We start from the raw sequence: 16,402 nt of genomic DNA on the forward strand, positions 1-16,402 counted from the left end.
TTTTATTCATGTTAAGGGCAAACATATTTCACGTTAATGTAAAATTAAGACACACCTTAATATAAACTCAGATATAACGTAATGTATCTAGATGATCTCTGGAGCTCCCCTCCAACCTCAACCATTCTGTGGTTCTGTGATTCTGTATCATGTAATACGATACACTGTTAGACTGATTCTGCCTCCCTCATAGTACCACAGAATCAGAGAATCACAGAATGGTTTGGTTTGGAAAGTTGGGCTGGTGAAAGACCATCTAGTTCCAACCCCCTGCCATGGGCAGGGACACCTCCCAGCAGCCCAGGCTGCCCCCAGCCCCATCCAGCCTGGCCTTGGGCACTGCCAGGGATGGGGCAGCCACAGCTCCTCTGGGCAGCCTGGGCCTGGGCCTCACCGCCCTCTGAGGGAAGAATATCCTCCTAACTTCTAATCTAAATCTTCCCATTTTCAGTTCAAAGCCGTTCCCCCTTGTCCTATCCCTACACCCCCTGACATAGAGTCCCTCCCCAGCTTCCCTGCAGCCCACTTTAGGCACTAGAAGGCCACTATGAGGTTTCCCCAGAGCATTCTCTTCTCAAGTCTGAACAACCCCAACTCCCTTAGCGTGTCTTCTCAAAGAGAGGTGCTCCAGTCCTCTGATCATCCTCATGGCCTTACTCTGGACTTGCTCTGTCAGGCCTCTGTCCTTCCTTTGCTAGGGGCTCCTGAGCTGAGCACAGGGCTCCAGGTGGGGTCTGACGAGAGCAGAGCAGAGGGGGACAATCCCCTCCCTCACCCTGCTGCCCACGCTGCTGTTGGTGCAGCCCAGGGTATGGTTGGCTTTCTGGGCTGCAAATGCACACTGCTGGTGCAAGATCTTGCAATTGGTCTTGTTGAACCTCATGAGGTTCACTTCAGCTTTCCTGTGTGTCAGAGTTAAGATTTTTTCCAGACTTGTCCAGCCTTCTAGCATTGTATCAGGAATAATCTGAAGTTTGGAATAGTTGCTCAGATATTATCCAAGCACTGTCTCAAGCTCCTGTATGTTGGAGCATATGTACCCTTATTATATTTCTAAATCAGCCCGTCTTGTTTTCTTTCCCCAGTATCTTTCCAGTATTATTCACATCTGAGGAAAAACAGACTGAATTTTCCCAAATGTGCATCTGATCTTCTCTTAAGAAGGGAATAGTCAATGTTTGTGCTTCCATATATCTTATTAAATTTTGTCAAGGATCCATTGAAAGGGGAAGAAAAATATTATTAAAAACACTTTAGAGCTGCAGAGTAGTTCATATCTTCATCATGTGAGACTGTTGTCACGTCCATTGCAGCTGCTGGGGGATGCCTTTGTCAGACACCCAGCTCCTCCATGCAGTGGGGAGGAGGGGACCTTTCTTACTCTGATTCACGGCCTGGTGTAGAGAGTCAGCATCAGTCCAGCAAAGTAACTCCAGATGACTCCATAAACCACGCCTCTGAAATAAGTAAAGAAAGTAAATTATGGATAATTACTATGGAGATGGCTTACTGTACAAACAACTTTTAAAAATAACTTCGAGTTTTAAATCACTGCTGATGGAAAAAAAAATAAAAAGGTGGCATTGTGTAGGAAATTTTTGGCATGGTAATTTATAGTATTTACTTAACTAAGAAAGCAGAGAGCTGACATTGCATCTGAGGTGGTATGATAGAGCAAAAAATGTTTATTCTTTGAGTATTCAATAGCTTACTGAAAGCTGGTTTTTTAAATATGGTTTATCAAGCTGTGTGGCATGAAAGAATACACATACAACAAGAGATTAACTTCATTTGATTAAAAAGAAGGTATGCATGAAGTACAAACAAGTTCATAACTGTATTTTCACATTTGCTTTTTAATATGCATCTTTAATTCCTGTCCAGGATTAAGAAATACATTATTGACAACTAGAAGTAGGTCTTCTGCCTTTTACAAAAGCAGTTCTGAACTCCTGTCATGTAACTTGGCACGTCATTAGACCACATTGAGGAAAATGGATTAATTTTCATCGGTGACACTTGAGTTCGTAGCATGTTAATTCAGCCAGTCAGGGTTTTGTGTTTAAATATATTCATCTCTGACAAGATATACATTGAGTAATTCTAGTCTCACTAAAGGTTACAGCATTATTTTAAAGAACTTTATTATCTTGCACGTGATTTCGAGAAAAAAAATGAGACTACCAAGTACAGTCATTATGGTTATCTGTAAGACAATTCAGCACCCATGGAATAGGAACAAACACGGTCTGTGTCTGATATACCCTAAATCAGCAGTCAAATAGTCAAAAGTAATTCATTAAACAGAGAAGTAACATTGTCTAGCTGTCTTGGCATCTGAATGATTTATTTCAGCTGAGATTCAGCTATCCTATTTTATTTAGATGTGTACCTAAGTGCAGAGTGTTCCCATTGAAACAACCATAAGAGTCATAACAGAATCTATTTTTGAATTGCTAATGCTAGTGTTTGTTCATCACAATAATTAATTCTACATATAATACTCAAATAGCAGTCTAAAAAAAATTGTTACTGGAATGAATAGTCTTTATATAATTGAATACTTCTGTTTAACCAGTTTTAATGCAGTGTCACTATCATTTTTAATTATTTGTTGCTCAAACAGCAATTCCTCTTGCAGATAATGGAAATTATTGACATTTGCAAAATTTAATAACTGAAGTTCTAACTTTATCATGTGCTCAGTTTGTCTAGTCTTCCTCTCTGCCACTGATTCCTTAAGAAGTATTAACATCCTTGATTGATTGAGTTTGTAATCCATTTATTTACTTCTGATTCTGTTCTCAAGATTTAAAAACTCAGTTTCCTTTCATGCATTTAGCTGTTGTAATGTACAACATTGAATTAATGGTGTATAGTATTAATTTAAGAACAATAGGGTGTTAGTTTCCCTCTTTTCTTTTGTCGTCTTGAAATCTTCTCCTGCAACACATTTTACTTAAATGCAGTACATATATGTTATATACATGAAATGATATTGAAGGCAAAAAAAGGCATGGTTTACCAAACTTGATCTTTGTGAAAATGTTTGAAATCTTTATCTGTGCCACCTGCAAGCTCTGAAGCCATCCATCAGGGTGGATGAATGTCTCCCAGGGATGTAGGAGCATTGTACTCTACACTCTGCCAGGCTCCTAAGTAAATGGGTACGCTGACAGGCTGAAAAGAGGGCTTCTTTGGATTTTTTTTTTTTTTGTGGAACTGATTCTGCAAGAAATCAAACAGAAGCAGCTTACATTTCAACTGGTAGAAGAGACTGTTTAAAAGACAAAAAATATGGTACAGGTAGATGTGTTTACTATCTTAAGTGGGTCTCTATATCACATTTATGGAGAGTCGTCTCAGACTTCACGGTGCTTTTAGAGTGCCCAGGTGAGAAATGCTTGACTGTTGCTTTCTCTGTCGTTGAAAACTTCTCAAGACTGTAAGAATACCATTTTTATGATGCATGTGTATATAAAACATACTGACTGCAAGGAAAGAAGTAGGTCACAGATGTACTTTTACAATATAGTTTTACTGGGAATATGTCTGTTTCTTTCTTTTGTATGTATGGGTAATAGATTGTCCACAGTCAAAGGTGCTTTCTGACGGTAACTTAAAGCAATTTAGTGGTTACCTGTGGTCAAAAGGGAAAGGTTCTGCTATGGACATTTGTTTTAATTGCTTTCCTTAGGCAGTAAACAGCTGGATTGGAGCATCAAAAAGGCACCCCCTTGTTCTACGAGGAGAAACAAACAAACAAACAAAAAAAATCCCTTCCAGATTTGCTCCTTAACTGTTTCATTTTGGAATCATGGAACTATTACCGCCAGCACAAACTTGAGAAGAAATGGATGGATGCATAAGGGGTGGGTGATGAAGAGATGGGAAGAAGATGTAGACTGTGTCTCTGTGTCATCAGGCAGAAGTCTTTGTTAGCTAACTAAATAAGGGGTCCTGCAGCTGATTTTTTAAAAAAATGCAGTCTGTACCTTAAGAACTGCACTTTTTTTAGTACTGGAACAGCTAGCTCTGATAGCAAATATGACAGCAGAGAGGTTAAACAAAACTCTTCCATTCAGCCTTGCTATCACAGTATTGAGCCTATCCCACTGGAGGGAAACCCTACGAGTGTAAGTTATAAATAGAAACTAAGAACTTAACGCATTTTAGATCAGTTTTTTACTTCGATGAAACATCTGTTACTCAAGTTTATCAAATGAGATAGAATAATCAATTCTTTCATGATGTTTTATTTCTTTTATACTAAGAAAAGTTAATTAATAAATCAATTTGCATTATTTGGATTTCTTCATCTCTCTTTTTTTTCTCTCTCCCTCCCCTCTCTTCCCTTCCCCCACCCCTGGCCCTGTCCCCACTCCCCCCATTTGCACAGCCTCCATTGAAGAGGAACCAACCTCAGCAGGTATGAAGAATTTATGATTACACATCGATCATGGTGATCGTAACTTGAGAGCTACCTTTTAAAAATATATATTTTGACCAGGCTTATATTTGTCATAATACATGCTAAATATTCATATTAGTTTTGGGTTCTTTTCTGTCTGCTCCCCTTCCTTTTGGCTTTCTTTTTCTCAGTTCAGAATCACCAGGAGATAGGGAGATAGTCTTTGGTGAACATTTCCTCCAGTAATAACTCAAAATCTCCCCTGCCACTTGTTTCTTCCTTCATATTTTTTCATTGGTTAAGCTGGCACGTGGGGCTTTATACAACAGGCTAGGTAAGACGTTATCAGGAATCCAAAAAAAATCAGTTTTTGTGCTAGTTTTTAATTTGGTTTTATGCTGGTGAAGCTCCATCAGCTGCATGATCTGCATCGTTCAAGACAGCACAGCTTGGGAACAAGGAGTGAAAGAAGGGCAAGGCAGAGGGTGCAGAAGCATGCAGCTCAAAATAAACATTCAGCAAACTGTGGCATGGATATCTGCTCAGTGAACTTTTATTTCCATTGACAGACTGCCAAGTAGTGAGAACAGTTAACAACACAGTCATAAAAATTAGTTTAGGAGCTCTCTAAGAGACACAAACACGTAGTGCTTATTCTATTGCAAAGATTAACTATTTGTAATTAAGTGGCAATCCATTAGCTTGGGAGTATTTAAAGAAAAGGAAGATGTACCAAGGAAGAATGCTGCTAAACAGATTAACATATTTGAAATGGCATTAGGTTGTATAAACTTAGTGAGCTGAAACATCAGATGAATAGGAAGTTATTTTATAGTGGCTTGTTAAAAGAAGTAAAGGTCTCCAGAGGACCAAAGGAGAAAAGGTATGAAAAGTGAACAAAAAAGAGGAAAATGGCAATGAAGGATTTAATACTAACTGTTTACAACACTAACCTACAAATTGGGAGCAATATAAGTAATTAGGATACGGTGGGGAATAATAAATGAAAGGACTGAGAACAAAGCCACAAGTAGGATGTGAGAGGGGCAGAATAGTTAAGAATAGCACTGAACAGAGAAAGAAGCAAAAGGGAGCTTTCAACATGAAGACAGTAGTGGAATAGAAGGAAAGCATGACTGTGATGAGGAAAACAACTACAAAACAAAGAGAGGAAGAGCTTTAGAAAGAATAAGACTTTAACTATTCGTTTCTTGAGAGATGTGTCAGTTTTGAAACTTTAATGGAAAATATGCTAATAGCTATTGCAGCTTTTTAATAGAAGAGTCAGTTACGAAAGGAGATAACATGGAGGTTGTCTGTTCCCTTTTTTAGATAGGAATGAAAGAAAAGCACCTTTTTTTTTTTTTTTTTCTCCTTGTGGAGCTGATGTAGGTATGCACATTTTGTAGAGAGTCTTTTGAGGTATATATTAACGCATTGCAGTAATGTCCAATACAATCTTGCTGTGGTTGTACACTGATAAATAGTCATTCCTGTTGCAACCAGTGGAGCATCTCAGGAAGACAGAGCCTGCTTCCTTCCATTTTGAACAACACTGCAGTTTTTGGTGACAGCCCATGTCCATGAGCTCGCCAAACTAACTAGACAAGTCAGCTGAAAATGCATAACAGGAGGGAAGTGAAATTTATAAGATAGCCACATGGGCTCCACTACAGCTGTCTGCTAGGCTCACTAGCTGAAATTTCAGTAGTTTGACAGAAGCCTACAAGTTCTATATTCAGCTTTCCTGGAACCTATGCCATTTGGAGTGCCAGACAACAGAGTTTTACGCTTGCTTTCATACTCATTTAAATAGTTTATTTTTATCCACCTCTAGCTGCTTTGTTTTACTGTGCCCTGTATTGCTGCTTTAGTTATTTCTCCACATAATTCCTGTGTTCAGCAGAGCTCAGACAAAAATTTACAATGAATGTCTTGAGCATTGTTCTATCACATAATATTCCTAAACTTTCATAATCCCCTTGAATTCACCCATTATCTGGGTGAATCTTTCACAGAAGTATTTTTCAAATATTTTCCTCCAAGACTCTGTCATATATGTTCCAAACTCAATTTACTTAACTGTGGTTGGTTCAATGAACTGCACCTAATTTTTAGTCATTATTTGTATTACTGTATTTCTCACATTTTCAGGGTTTGTTGACATCCAAAATAAGTATCACCATTACTTGTGCAGTAATAGCTATACCATTATAAATTTTTATATGAAAATTCTTAATGGAAACACAAGTGACCTTTTCATGTTAGTTATGCCATAAGAGGATGCTGCTTGCAGTAGGGGTGTACATGTGGGATCTGCACTGATACAGCAGTGCAGATAGATATACCCACACAGACAAATCATCAGCTAGAAATATAAAAACAAAGAGCACCAGAATGTTTTTTTCTCTGAATCGGAGAAATGAGCAAATGCCTCTAGCATCTACATGGTAAATTTGCAATATGAGACAAAACACAGATTTGTAAACATTAGTGCAAATAAATCTCAGCTTCTCAGACATTATGTTACAAGGGAGCATGACTAAATACCTGCAAAAGTATTTATTTGTTATTTAATCTGGTTGTTTGATATAGATGCTTCACATCATTTGAATTTTCAGGAATTACTTTTGAAATAATTATTTTCTTTGAAAAAAAAAAAAGATGAATTTGAAGTTTTTTTTCAGGATTTATTTTGACTAGACTTCTCCTGGTGCACAATGAGCTTTTTTTCCCTATTCATAAGAAAATTTCCTCTTTAAAAAGGGTACCGTTGGGAAAACAGTTCTGATCTTTGCCTTCAGGAGCAAACTCTGGATCTTAAATTCTTCTCCTAGATATTACCAGAGTATAATCCAACTCTATATTTATGTGAAACATGACTGTGAATAAAATAAGGCATATACAAGTATAGATATTATTTTTTTTAGAAATTTCATAAGATGAAAAAATGATTACTAGCACAGCTGTGCATACCTTGTTTTGAATCATCCTCAGCAAGGCATTTATATACAAAGTTAGTATATCTGAATAGTCCATTTAACGGTCAGTGCGTAGTAGACCTGTTGTCTTTGTGAGCATGTGTTTAGGCTTGTGTTTGCTAGAGTGGAGCTTAAAGTACCTGTAGTGAAAGTGCAACCTGGAAGCACAATATGTATTTTAACTTTAAAATACCCTTTTGTTCTTGAAGAAGTCAAAATCAAAAGCAGCCAGTTGCATTAAAAGCAGGTGTACAGTTTTAAATATGGTGAAGTGCACGTGAGAATGAAGTTATACTTAAACCCATGTTATAAACATATGTTCTTACTTTTCCAGAGGAAAAATTATGAATAAAGTGTAATTGTTCTTCAACTAAGTATTATTTATACCTTAAAATTTAATAAGCAATACTAGCTCATCAGATGCTTTTTAATTTATAGCTCCTATTGATTTTACTTCAATATCTGACCAGACGTAATTGTTTTTAAAGTAAAAGATTAATGCATTTTTACAGGGTTGTTCTAATATAACTTATTTCTCAGATTGTATTGATTTTTATAAAGCTGTGTGTTCTGCTTAAAACAGATATTATTCCTCATAGTAGGAAGGCAGTCATGACTTGAAAGATGCAGGGGTGCTGAAAAACAAGTAGAAAATGCATCCAAAGCCCCATGGAGGTACCTGGAGACTTTCTCAGAAATTTCAGGGGAATGTGGTCATCTTGAAGAGATGTGCTTTGTATGGGCAGAAAGCAAAGTTCTCTAAGCTAGCAGATTTTGTTATTTTCCCAAAACAGCAGCCCATTTCATCCAGTTTACAACATTTATCTGAATGTAGTGTAATTAACTTCCCAATTCCAGTTCTGATCAGTATTGTCACTGGGGAGGCAAGCAGGCAGTTCCAGCTGCAAGGCCCAGAATTTAGTTACTACAAGTACCTTAGACTGTCGCATAAATACTCTTAGGTAAGCAACCATATTTAGTATAACAATTGCAGGGGAGGAAAGATGAGAAGATTAACTGGAGGGTAACATGTAATGTAGTAGTTTTCCAAACTATACCTTTACTTACTAAAAATTACACTGTAGAATAAATTGCAACTCACACTGCTTTTGTGAAGATTGTGACAATTACAGGAACATTTTATGAACATTATAAACTTTTAATTGACCTGTGGTTGGGATCAAAACTAGGATTTATTTTTTCTGTTTAATCAAAGAGATAAAATAATACTATTTCCCATCCTCTGTTCTTGGGGTAGTGTTTAGCTTCTCTGACAGTGCTTCCCCCTGCCACCTCCCCAAATAATCTCGTAGAAGTAAAGTTTCTAAAATTTTCTCTGACTCTTGTAACCCCTAGAATGAATATGAATAATCCCATACATGCCCCGTGAGTATGTCTTTATAGGGATGGTATTTCATTGGGGTGAAATTCAGTGTCAGAATGTTTCAGTCTAAGCAACGAACTGTAATTATAAATCATTAAACGTACTTCCTCTAAGACGAACCATACTCATGTTTTGCATGGTGTTTAACCAAAGAAGGAACAAGGAGTTTTTTAAACATTCCTGAATGTTTCAATTAGTTTTTTCTTACCCTTGTTCTGAGTAAGCATTGATCTAGATCTTTTTTTTTTCCATTTCATCTAAATATCTTTCTTTGTTGTTGTTGTTGTTATAGACATCTAAACACTCTTTTGAGCTACTTGTACATATCTGTTCATTTATTTTGCATTTCAGATCAGTTGAATAGTTTTACTGTCACAGAAGCTCATGAATCCTGTGAAAGCTAGCTAGGAAAACCTAGGGACAATTCTCATGGAGATTTGTTTCCATGTGGCATGAGACTTTTAAGTCTGTTATTTAGCTAAAAGGAGGTTGCTTTGTTGAAAATTATTTTTAAGCCCAGTGTATCAGCTTATGTTGGATGTCCAGCTATTTGAATCTTTGCATCTCAGAAATGCTTCCCCATGATTTAATGTATTCCCCCCTTTCATCAAGGAGTCTGCAATTGTTTCTAAAGATATCAAAGAGTAGTTCTTCCAAGACAAGATGAGAGATGTTGCAGCTTAACATGCGGCACTTTGTTTGCTGGCATTTACACTGTGATTTTGAATGAAATAATAAATATGTGAGCTTTTGAGATCATAACTTAACTGAATACATTCCTCGCTTTTGTTGTCATTGATTTAAGTCTAGTGTTTTAGATAACTGGCATTTGTGTCTTCGTATTCTATCTATATAAGATATGCAAATGTTTTTAGACTTTCATGATAATAAAAGCTATTTAAGAATTTCAACTTATTGTTTTAATGAAATTTTGGCATTGAAGAGACTCAGTACATGACAGGAAGTTCTTCTTCAAAGACATTGGTAAAAAGCATTCCGTACAACAACTCCGTGGCATGGTATGTAAATGAACAGATGGTTGTATCACATATCTATGTGCAACTACTATTTGCAGTCTTTTTTTTTCTCATGGAAAGTAGCATTGCTTTTCAGCAGCTCTCTGTGATATTTAATCTGTTCCCTTCCATAGAATTTCAACTTATGTAAAACTTACTTACGCATTTTAGAAAGGGAAAGTCAGTTTTGAGAAACAGCAAGGTTTGAAAATGCCATGGAAAATTAAGAAAGGGACTTGTATTGGACAGGTTTGCTGTCTCTAGAATGAAGTTTAATTTGAAAAAAGAGGCAAAAGGACATAAAAAAGTACAATAGGAAATATTCCAGGAAAAAAAATGCTCTAGAGATAGCACTTAAGAGTTGTCAAAAATAATAATTAAAAAAAAAAAAAAAGAGAGAACATCTAACTAATTAAAGACTTGTACTTTTGTGTCATGGTCCAAAAAGGAGGGAAACTGCTTGGCCTGTGAGTATACAGAGGTCTTAACTCTTATCTTCGCACTTAAGTGAGTTCAGAGGGTTCCATGTTACACAAGGGCACAGAAGGTTCACTTGCTCAAGATTCCTGTCTATTACAAATTAGCTCAAATCACCAGTAGAAAGACTACTAGGGTAAATCTGGCAAATGTATTTACCTATATAGATTGATAGACAATGAGGAAAAGAGTGTATGTATGTCTAAATATAGACATATATAAAATATCTGTCTTTTACATCTAAATCTAAAATATCTAAAAACACACACACATATTTATATACGTAATGGATATTAAGAATGTAGTACCAATTAATAGTAGCAGCAATTACAAGTAGTAGAAAGGGTATTTGAAATAGGAAAATATAGCAGCAGATATGATTTGGGAATAATTATAATCTCAACAAACTCATCAATGATTCTATCTCAGTGAAAACACTTACAGATTATAAACTTATCAATACAATAACAGCATTTTTTTTTTCTGTTTGGAAAACCTCAGGTTTATTTAGCTGTTAAAAATGGTGCTTTGTTTCTGCCCCGGGTGGCTTGTTTATCAGAGGATTTTAAAGCAGGTGTTGTAGCACCAAAGTATATTGTCTTAATGTATGCCTTGTAACTTGTTTGCAGGATAAGAAACTATGGATTGGTCATTGTGTTTGAAAAAATAAAATGATGGGGAACAAAAGAGTAATTAAAAGTAATTTTAATTTATTTTATCCAATAGTTATTTAATAACTTTCTTACTGGACATAGCCTGGACACTCTCTCTCACTGTAGAGAGCATATTGGATTTCCTATTAGATTTCTGCAGTGACCATGGACTTTTGTTTTCTCGTCTACCTGCTTTCTAGGTTTCTCTCTTTTATTCACATTGACGTTTAAATGAATTTGGCTTAGACTAGTAGCATATTAGGAAGCAACACCATTGCCTTTTGGAGCTCCATTCCCTTCCTGGGGCTGTCCCTGGACTCAGTGAGACCCTCACTGTGCGAGTTGATCATGGAGGTTTCTAACCTAGAAGCCATTCTTGTCAGTGGCATGCTGAAATGGCAGGGCAAAACCAGCATCTACTTCCTAGCTTATAGTGCACAATAGAATGAAAATTATGTATTCCTGTTAAAATATGCCCGTGTCTTGAGTTCCCCTTTTGGACTTATGTAAATGGACAGAGTAGAGGCAGTAAAGCAGCATATTTATTGTGTGTTTGCCAGGCATAATTGTTAAGCATTACTAATCTGTTCATTAAAAACCAATATGCAATCTTATTTTAGTGATAAATAGAATTCTTTATTAATTTTCTTGTGAAATTACTGAATCTCCAGAGATAACATTGCAAAGTGTTTTTAATAAATAAATTAACAAATAAATAAAGGAATTCATACTGGAAAAGAGTTGCAAATATGTGAACTGAATTTTGTCAAAAAAAAAAAAGTTTTTACTGAATTACCATTTTTGATAGATTTCAAGCCATATACATAAAATTATCAAAATCCCCATGTTTCCCTAGTCATAATTTATTTTTATTTTAGGGTAAATTAATAACTTTAAATTATAAATTTTTTGATTTCTCCTAACTATTTGTGGTGGAAGGTGGGAAGTTTCTACTTAGCTCCATTTTAGCTAGCTTGAGGTTAGATAGTTTAGAATATTAGATACAGCTTTTGCTTGAACAGAGAAATAGTGTAGTCAATTTTTCAGTGCCTTTCCTTCCTTCACGTCAGTAAATGCTTTTACCTTTTGGTGCTGTAAAGGTGCATTCATCAAAGAGTTAAAGAGATCATAGAATCACAGAATAATCTAGGTTGGAAGAGACCTCCAAGATCACCTAGTCCAACCTCTGACCTAACACTAACAAGTCCTACACTAAACCATATCACTAAGCTCAACATCTAAACATCTTTGAAAGACCTCCAGGGATGGTGACTCAACCACTTCCCTGGGCAGCCCATTCCAATGCCTAACAACCCTTTCAGTAAAGAAGTTCTTCCTAATATCCAACCTAAACCTCCCCTGGCACAACTTTAGCCCATTCCCCCTTGTCCTGTCTCCAGGCACATGGGAGAATAGACCAAGCCCCACCTCGCTACAGCCTCCTTTAAGGTACCTGTAGAGAGCAATAAGGTCGCCACTGAGCCTCGTCTTCTCCAGATTGAACAGCCCCAGCTCCCTCAGCCGCTCCTCATAAGACTTGTTCTCCAGACCCCTCACCATCCTCGTCGCCCTTCTCTGGACTCTCTCGAGCACCTCGACGTCCTTCTTGTAGCGAGGGGCCCAAAACTGAACACAGTACTCGACGTGCGGCCTCACCAGAGCCGAGTAAAGGGGGACAATCACTTCCCTAGCCCTGCTGGCCACGCTGCTTCTTATACAAGCCAGGATGCTGTTGGCCTTCTTGGCCACCTGAGCACACTGCTGGCTCATATTCAGCCGAATATCAACCAGGTCCTTCTCTGCCAGGCAGCTTTCCAACCACTCATCTCCCAGCCTGTAGCTCTGCTTGGGGTTGTTACGCCCCAGGTGCAGGACCCGGCACTTGGCCTTACTGAACTTCATACAGTTGGCCTCAGCCCATCGGTCCAGCCTATCCAGATCCTCCTGCAGAGCCTTCCTACCCTCGAGCAGATTGACACATGCACCTAACTTGGTGTCGTCTGCAAACTTACTGAGGGTGCACTCGATCCCCTCATCCAGATCATCGATAAAGGTATTGAAGAGTACTGGCCCCAGCACTGAGCCCTGGGGGACTCCACTAGTGACCGGCCTCCAGCTGGATTTAACTCCATTCACCACAACTCTCTGGGCCCGGCCGTCCAGCCAGTTTCTAACCCAACGAAGCGTATGCCAGTCCAAGCCATGAGCAGCCAGTTTTTTGAGGAGAATGCTGTGGGAAACGGCATCAAAAGCCTTACTGAAGTCAAGGTAGACCACATCCACAGCCTTTCCCTCATCTACTAAGCGTGTCACTTTGTCATAGAAGGAGATCAGGTTTGTCAAGCAGGACCTGCCCTTCATAAACCCATGCTGACTGGGCCTGATCGCCTGGTTGCCCTGTAAGTGCCGCATGATGACACTCAAGATATTCTGCTCCATGAGCTTCCCCGGCACTGAGGTCAAACTAACAGACCTATAGTTCCCCGGGTCTACCCTCGAACCCCTCTTGTACATGGGCGTCACATTTGCTAGCCTCCAGTCGACTGGGACCTCCCCCGATAGCCAGGACTGCCGATAAATGATGGAAAGCGGCTTGGCCAACTCCTCCGCCAGTTCTCTCAGTACCCTCGGGTGGATCCCATCCGGCCCCATTGACTTGCGTACATCCAAGTGCTGTAGCAGGTCGCCAACCATTTCCTCGTGGATAGTGAGGGCCACATCCTGCTCCCCATTCCCTTCCACCAGCTCAGGGTACTGGGTGTCCAGAGAACAACTGGTTTTGCCACTAAAGACTGAGGCAAAAAAGGCATTAAGCACCTCAGCCTTTTCCTCATCCCTTGTAACTAAGTTTCCCTCCGCATCCAGTAAAGGATGGAGATTCTCCTTAGTCCTCCTTTTTGTGTTGATGTATTTGTAAAAACATTTTTTGTTATCTTTAACAGCAGTAGCCAGATTGAGCTCCAGATGAGCTTTGGCCCTTCTAATTTTGTCCCTGCACAGCCTCGCAACAGCCTTATATAGTCCTCATGAGTGGCCCGCCCTCTTTTCCAAAGATCATAAACCCTCCTTTTTCTCCTAAGCTCTAGCCACAACTCTCTGTTCAGCCAGGCCGGTCTTCTTCCACGCCGGCTCGTCTTTGGGCACGTGGGGACAGATCGCTCCTGAGCCATTAAGATTTCCTTCTTGAGGAGTGCCCAGCCTTCCTGGACTCCTCTGCCCTTCAGAACCACCTCCCAAGGGACTCTGCCAACCAGTGTCCTGAACAGCTCAAAGTCAGCCCTCTGGAAGTCCAAGACAGCAGTTTTACTGGTCCCCTTCCTGGCTTCGCCAAGAATAGAGAACTCTACCATTTCGTGGTCACTCTGCCCAAGACAGCTCCCTATCACCACATCTCCCACCAGTCCTTCTCTGTTTGTGAACAGAAGGTCTAGCGGGGCACCTCCCCTGGTAGGCTCATTAACCAGCTGCGTCAGGAAACTGTCTTCCACGCTCTCCAGAAGCCTCCTAGACTGCTTCCTCTGAGCTGTATTACATGTCCAGGATATGTCTGGGAAGTTGGTTCAAGTAACAGACTGCTGATTTTTAGACGACTGCATTATGACTTCAAGTGAAAAAGATCTGAAATCTTGCTTACATTTATGTTTCCATATGAAAAATAGCTTATGTTTCTATAGGCTAATTATGCATATGTTTGCCTTACCTCTATTTAACTGAGTGTGGGTATGAAACTGGATTCCACAAAGGGCATCTCTTCTTGAAAATAATGCCCTAATGATCATTTATTTATGATGATGCATTTATTGCAAGAAGTTGAGACTGTAACACCTTTGATCAGGAAAGAAAAAAACAAAATACTCACATGTCCATGGTTTACTGACAAGAAACTTCCCAGAAAGTTGATGGGGTATTTAATCTGCTTACTCTCACTGTCAGATTCTCAAAGATGCATCTAGCTTATTTGCAAGGATTTTAATTTACCACCCACTGTACAGCAGAGTCCAGCATGTTGTAGTTTTGTGACAGCTTGCTCCCAGGCTGTATTCTGGGGCACAGTAATTCTGCTGTGGTATGCAGAGCTATTCCGTTTGCACATTTTGAAGAGGAAAACTATCTTTCCATATTATTGTAAGGGAAAGGATTTGCCAGTCCCCCAGGGTCTGTAAGGGAGCTTTACTTTCTTGCTTCCTTACACACTTGTAAAAATTCCTTTTCTTTCTCTTCTTGTACTGCATACATTCTTTTTCAGTGCCTGAAGCTAACTTGTTAATTATTTTTCCATATATCCCAAGCAAAGTGTAGACTAAGTCAGAACATGATATAAAGGTCATTTTGAACCCTATTCTGATGGAAATTAGGCTTATGCAGTAAAAATGGTCCTAGATTCCAGGTGGCACTGAAGGCCTTTACAGTAGGCTGACACATTTAAAATCTGGAAATCTAGCTTAAGTCAGAAATGGAAATTAAGTAGTATTTTCAGCCTATCCCTTAGCGAATGTTTGTCAATATATCATAAAAATATCTCAGTTTGACAAAATAGATAAGTTCTTTACAGGAGTAGACAAAAAGTGTGCTTGGAGGTTGCTATTTGCCTGCAGTGCTGGCAGCTGTCTGAGAAACTCATACATGTGCATTTTCCATAATCTGCATAATTTTAGAGGATGGGATTTTTGGTGAGGACACAACATTCATCCCAATGTACAAATACAATATAGTATCCCGTAAATGTACTATTGCTTTGTCATGAACATTTTCTGTAGGCCGCTTATCACTTTCCTGAAGTTTGAGATGGAAGTTCTCCGTGCCAGGCACCTGCCTCAGGCTGAACTCAGCTCAAGTCATTTCACTGTTTCTCACAGTGAGGTTAAGGAAGAACGGTTTTTCCTGACCATTTTGATTCTTACAGCTATTCTGCTCAGAAACATTTCTGCTCCAGTGCTGGGGAGCAGGGGCATGCTGTTTCAAAGCACGGTGTCAGAGAGAGCTTTTATTACTGCTGAGAAGTCCACAGGGTCAGCCAAGAGGCAGTGTATGTTCACACTCTGTCATCAGAGACAACTCCTAACCCCTAGAACATAGTTGAGAAGTCCAGCATTGGCAAACCAGCAGTGCATAAGCTCTTTGAAGGCAAATGCAATCAAGTCTGCCATAATAACTACCAATGTATCTGTGGAGCAATGAGGGCAAGGAGCAGAAGAGGTGGAGGTGATGCCCTGGAAGGGAAACACAGCACCCTTTCCTCAGGCTCCAGCACTGTCAGCATATTGTAACCATACCGAGACTGCACTAACAGGGTAGCTTTACTTAGATGCTCTTCAATCTGGGAATGAGTATACCCCAAGAAGAGGTTTCACAGGTGTCTAGACCCTTCTTAGAAGTGAAGCATACAGAAAATATGGCAAAACACTCACCATGGTAGAGAACAGATAGTACAACAGATAGTAAAAAATCCTCTCCTGTTAGAACACATAGATTTTCATCTG

General features: G+C 39.1%; 1 protein-coding gene across 2 annotated transcripts in view; it reads left to right on the plus strand.

The window, feature by feature from the left end:
- EDIL3 (EGF like repeats and discoidin domains 3) overlaps nt 1–16,402 on the plus strand; it is a 270,841-nt gene that overhangs the window by 108,035 nt on the left and 146,404 nt on the right. The window contains exon 3 of one of the 2 annotated variants that reach the window (XM_066987842.1): nt 4,400–4,429. The exons of the other annotated variant lie outside the window; for it this stretch is intronic. Within the exon in view, the coding sequence (XP_066843943.1) occupies nt 4,400–4,429 (30 nt within the window). The remainder of the gene's footprint in view (nt 1–4,399; nt 4,430–16,402) is intronic. 2 annotated transcript variants of the gene reach the window in all.

This window comes from Anser cygnoides, chromosome Z (genome assembly GCF_040182565.1).
Source record: "Anser cygnoides isolate HZ-2024a breed goose chromosome Z, Taihu_goose_T2T_genome, whole genome shotgun sequence".
NCBI lineage: Eukaryota > Metazoa > Chordata > Aves > Anseriformes > Anatidae > Anser > Anser cygnoides.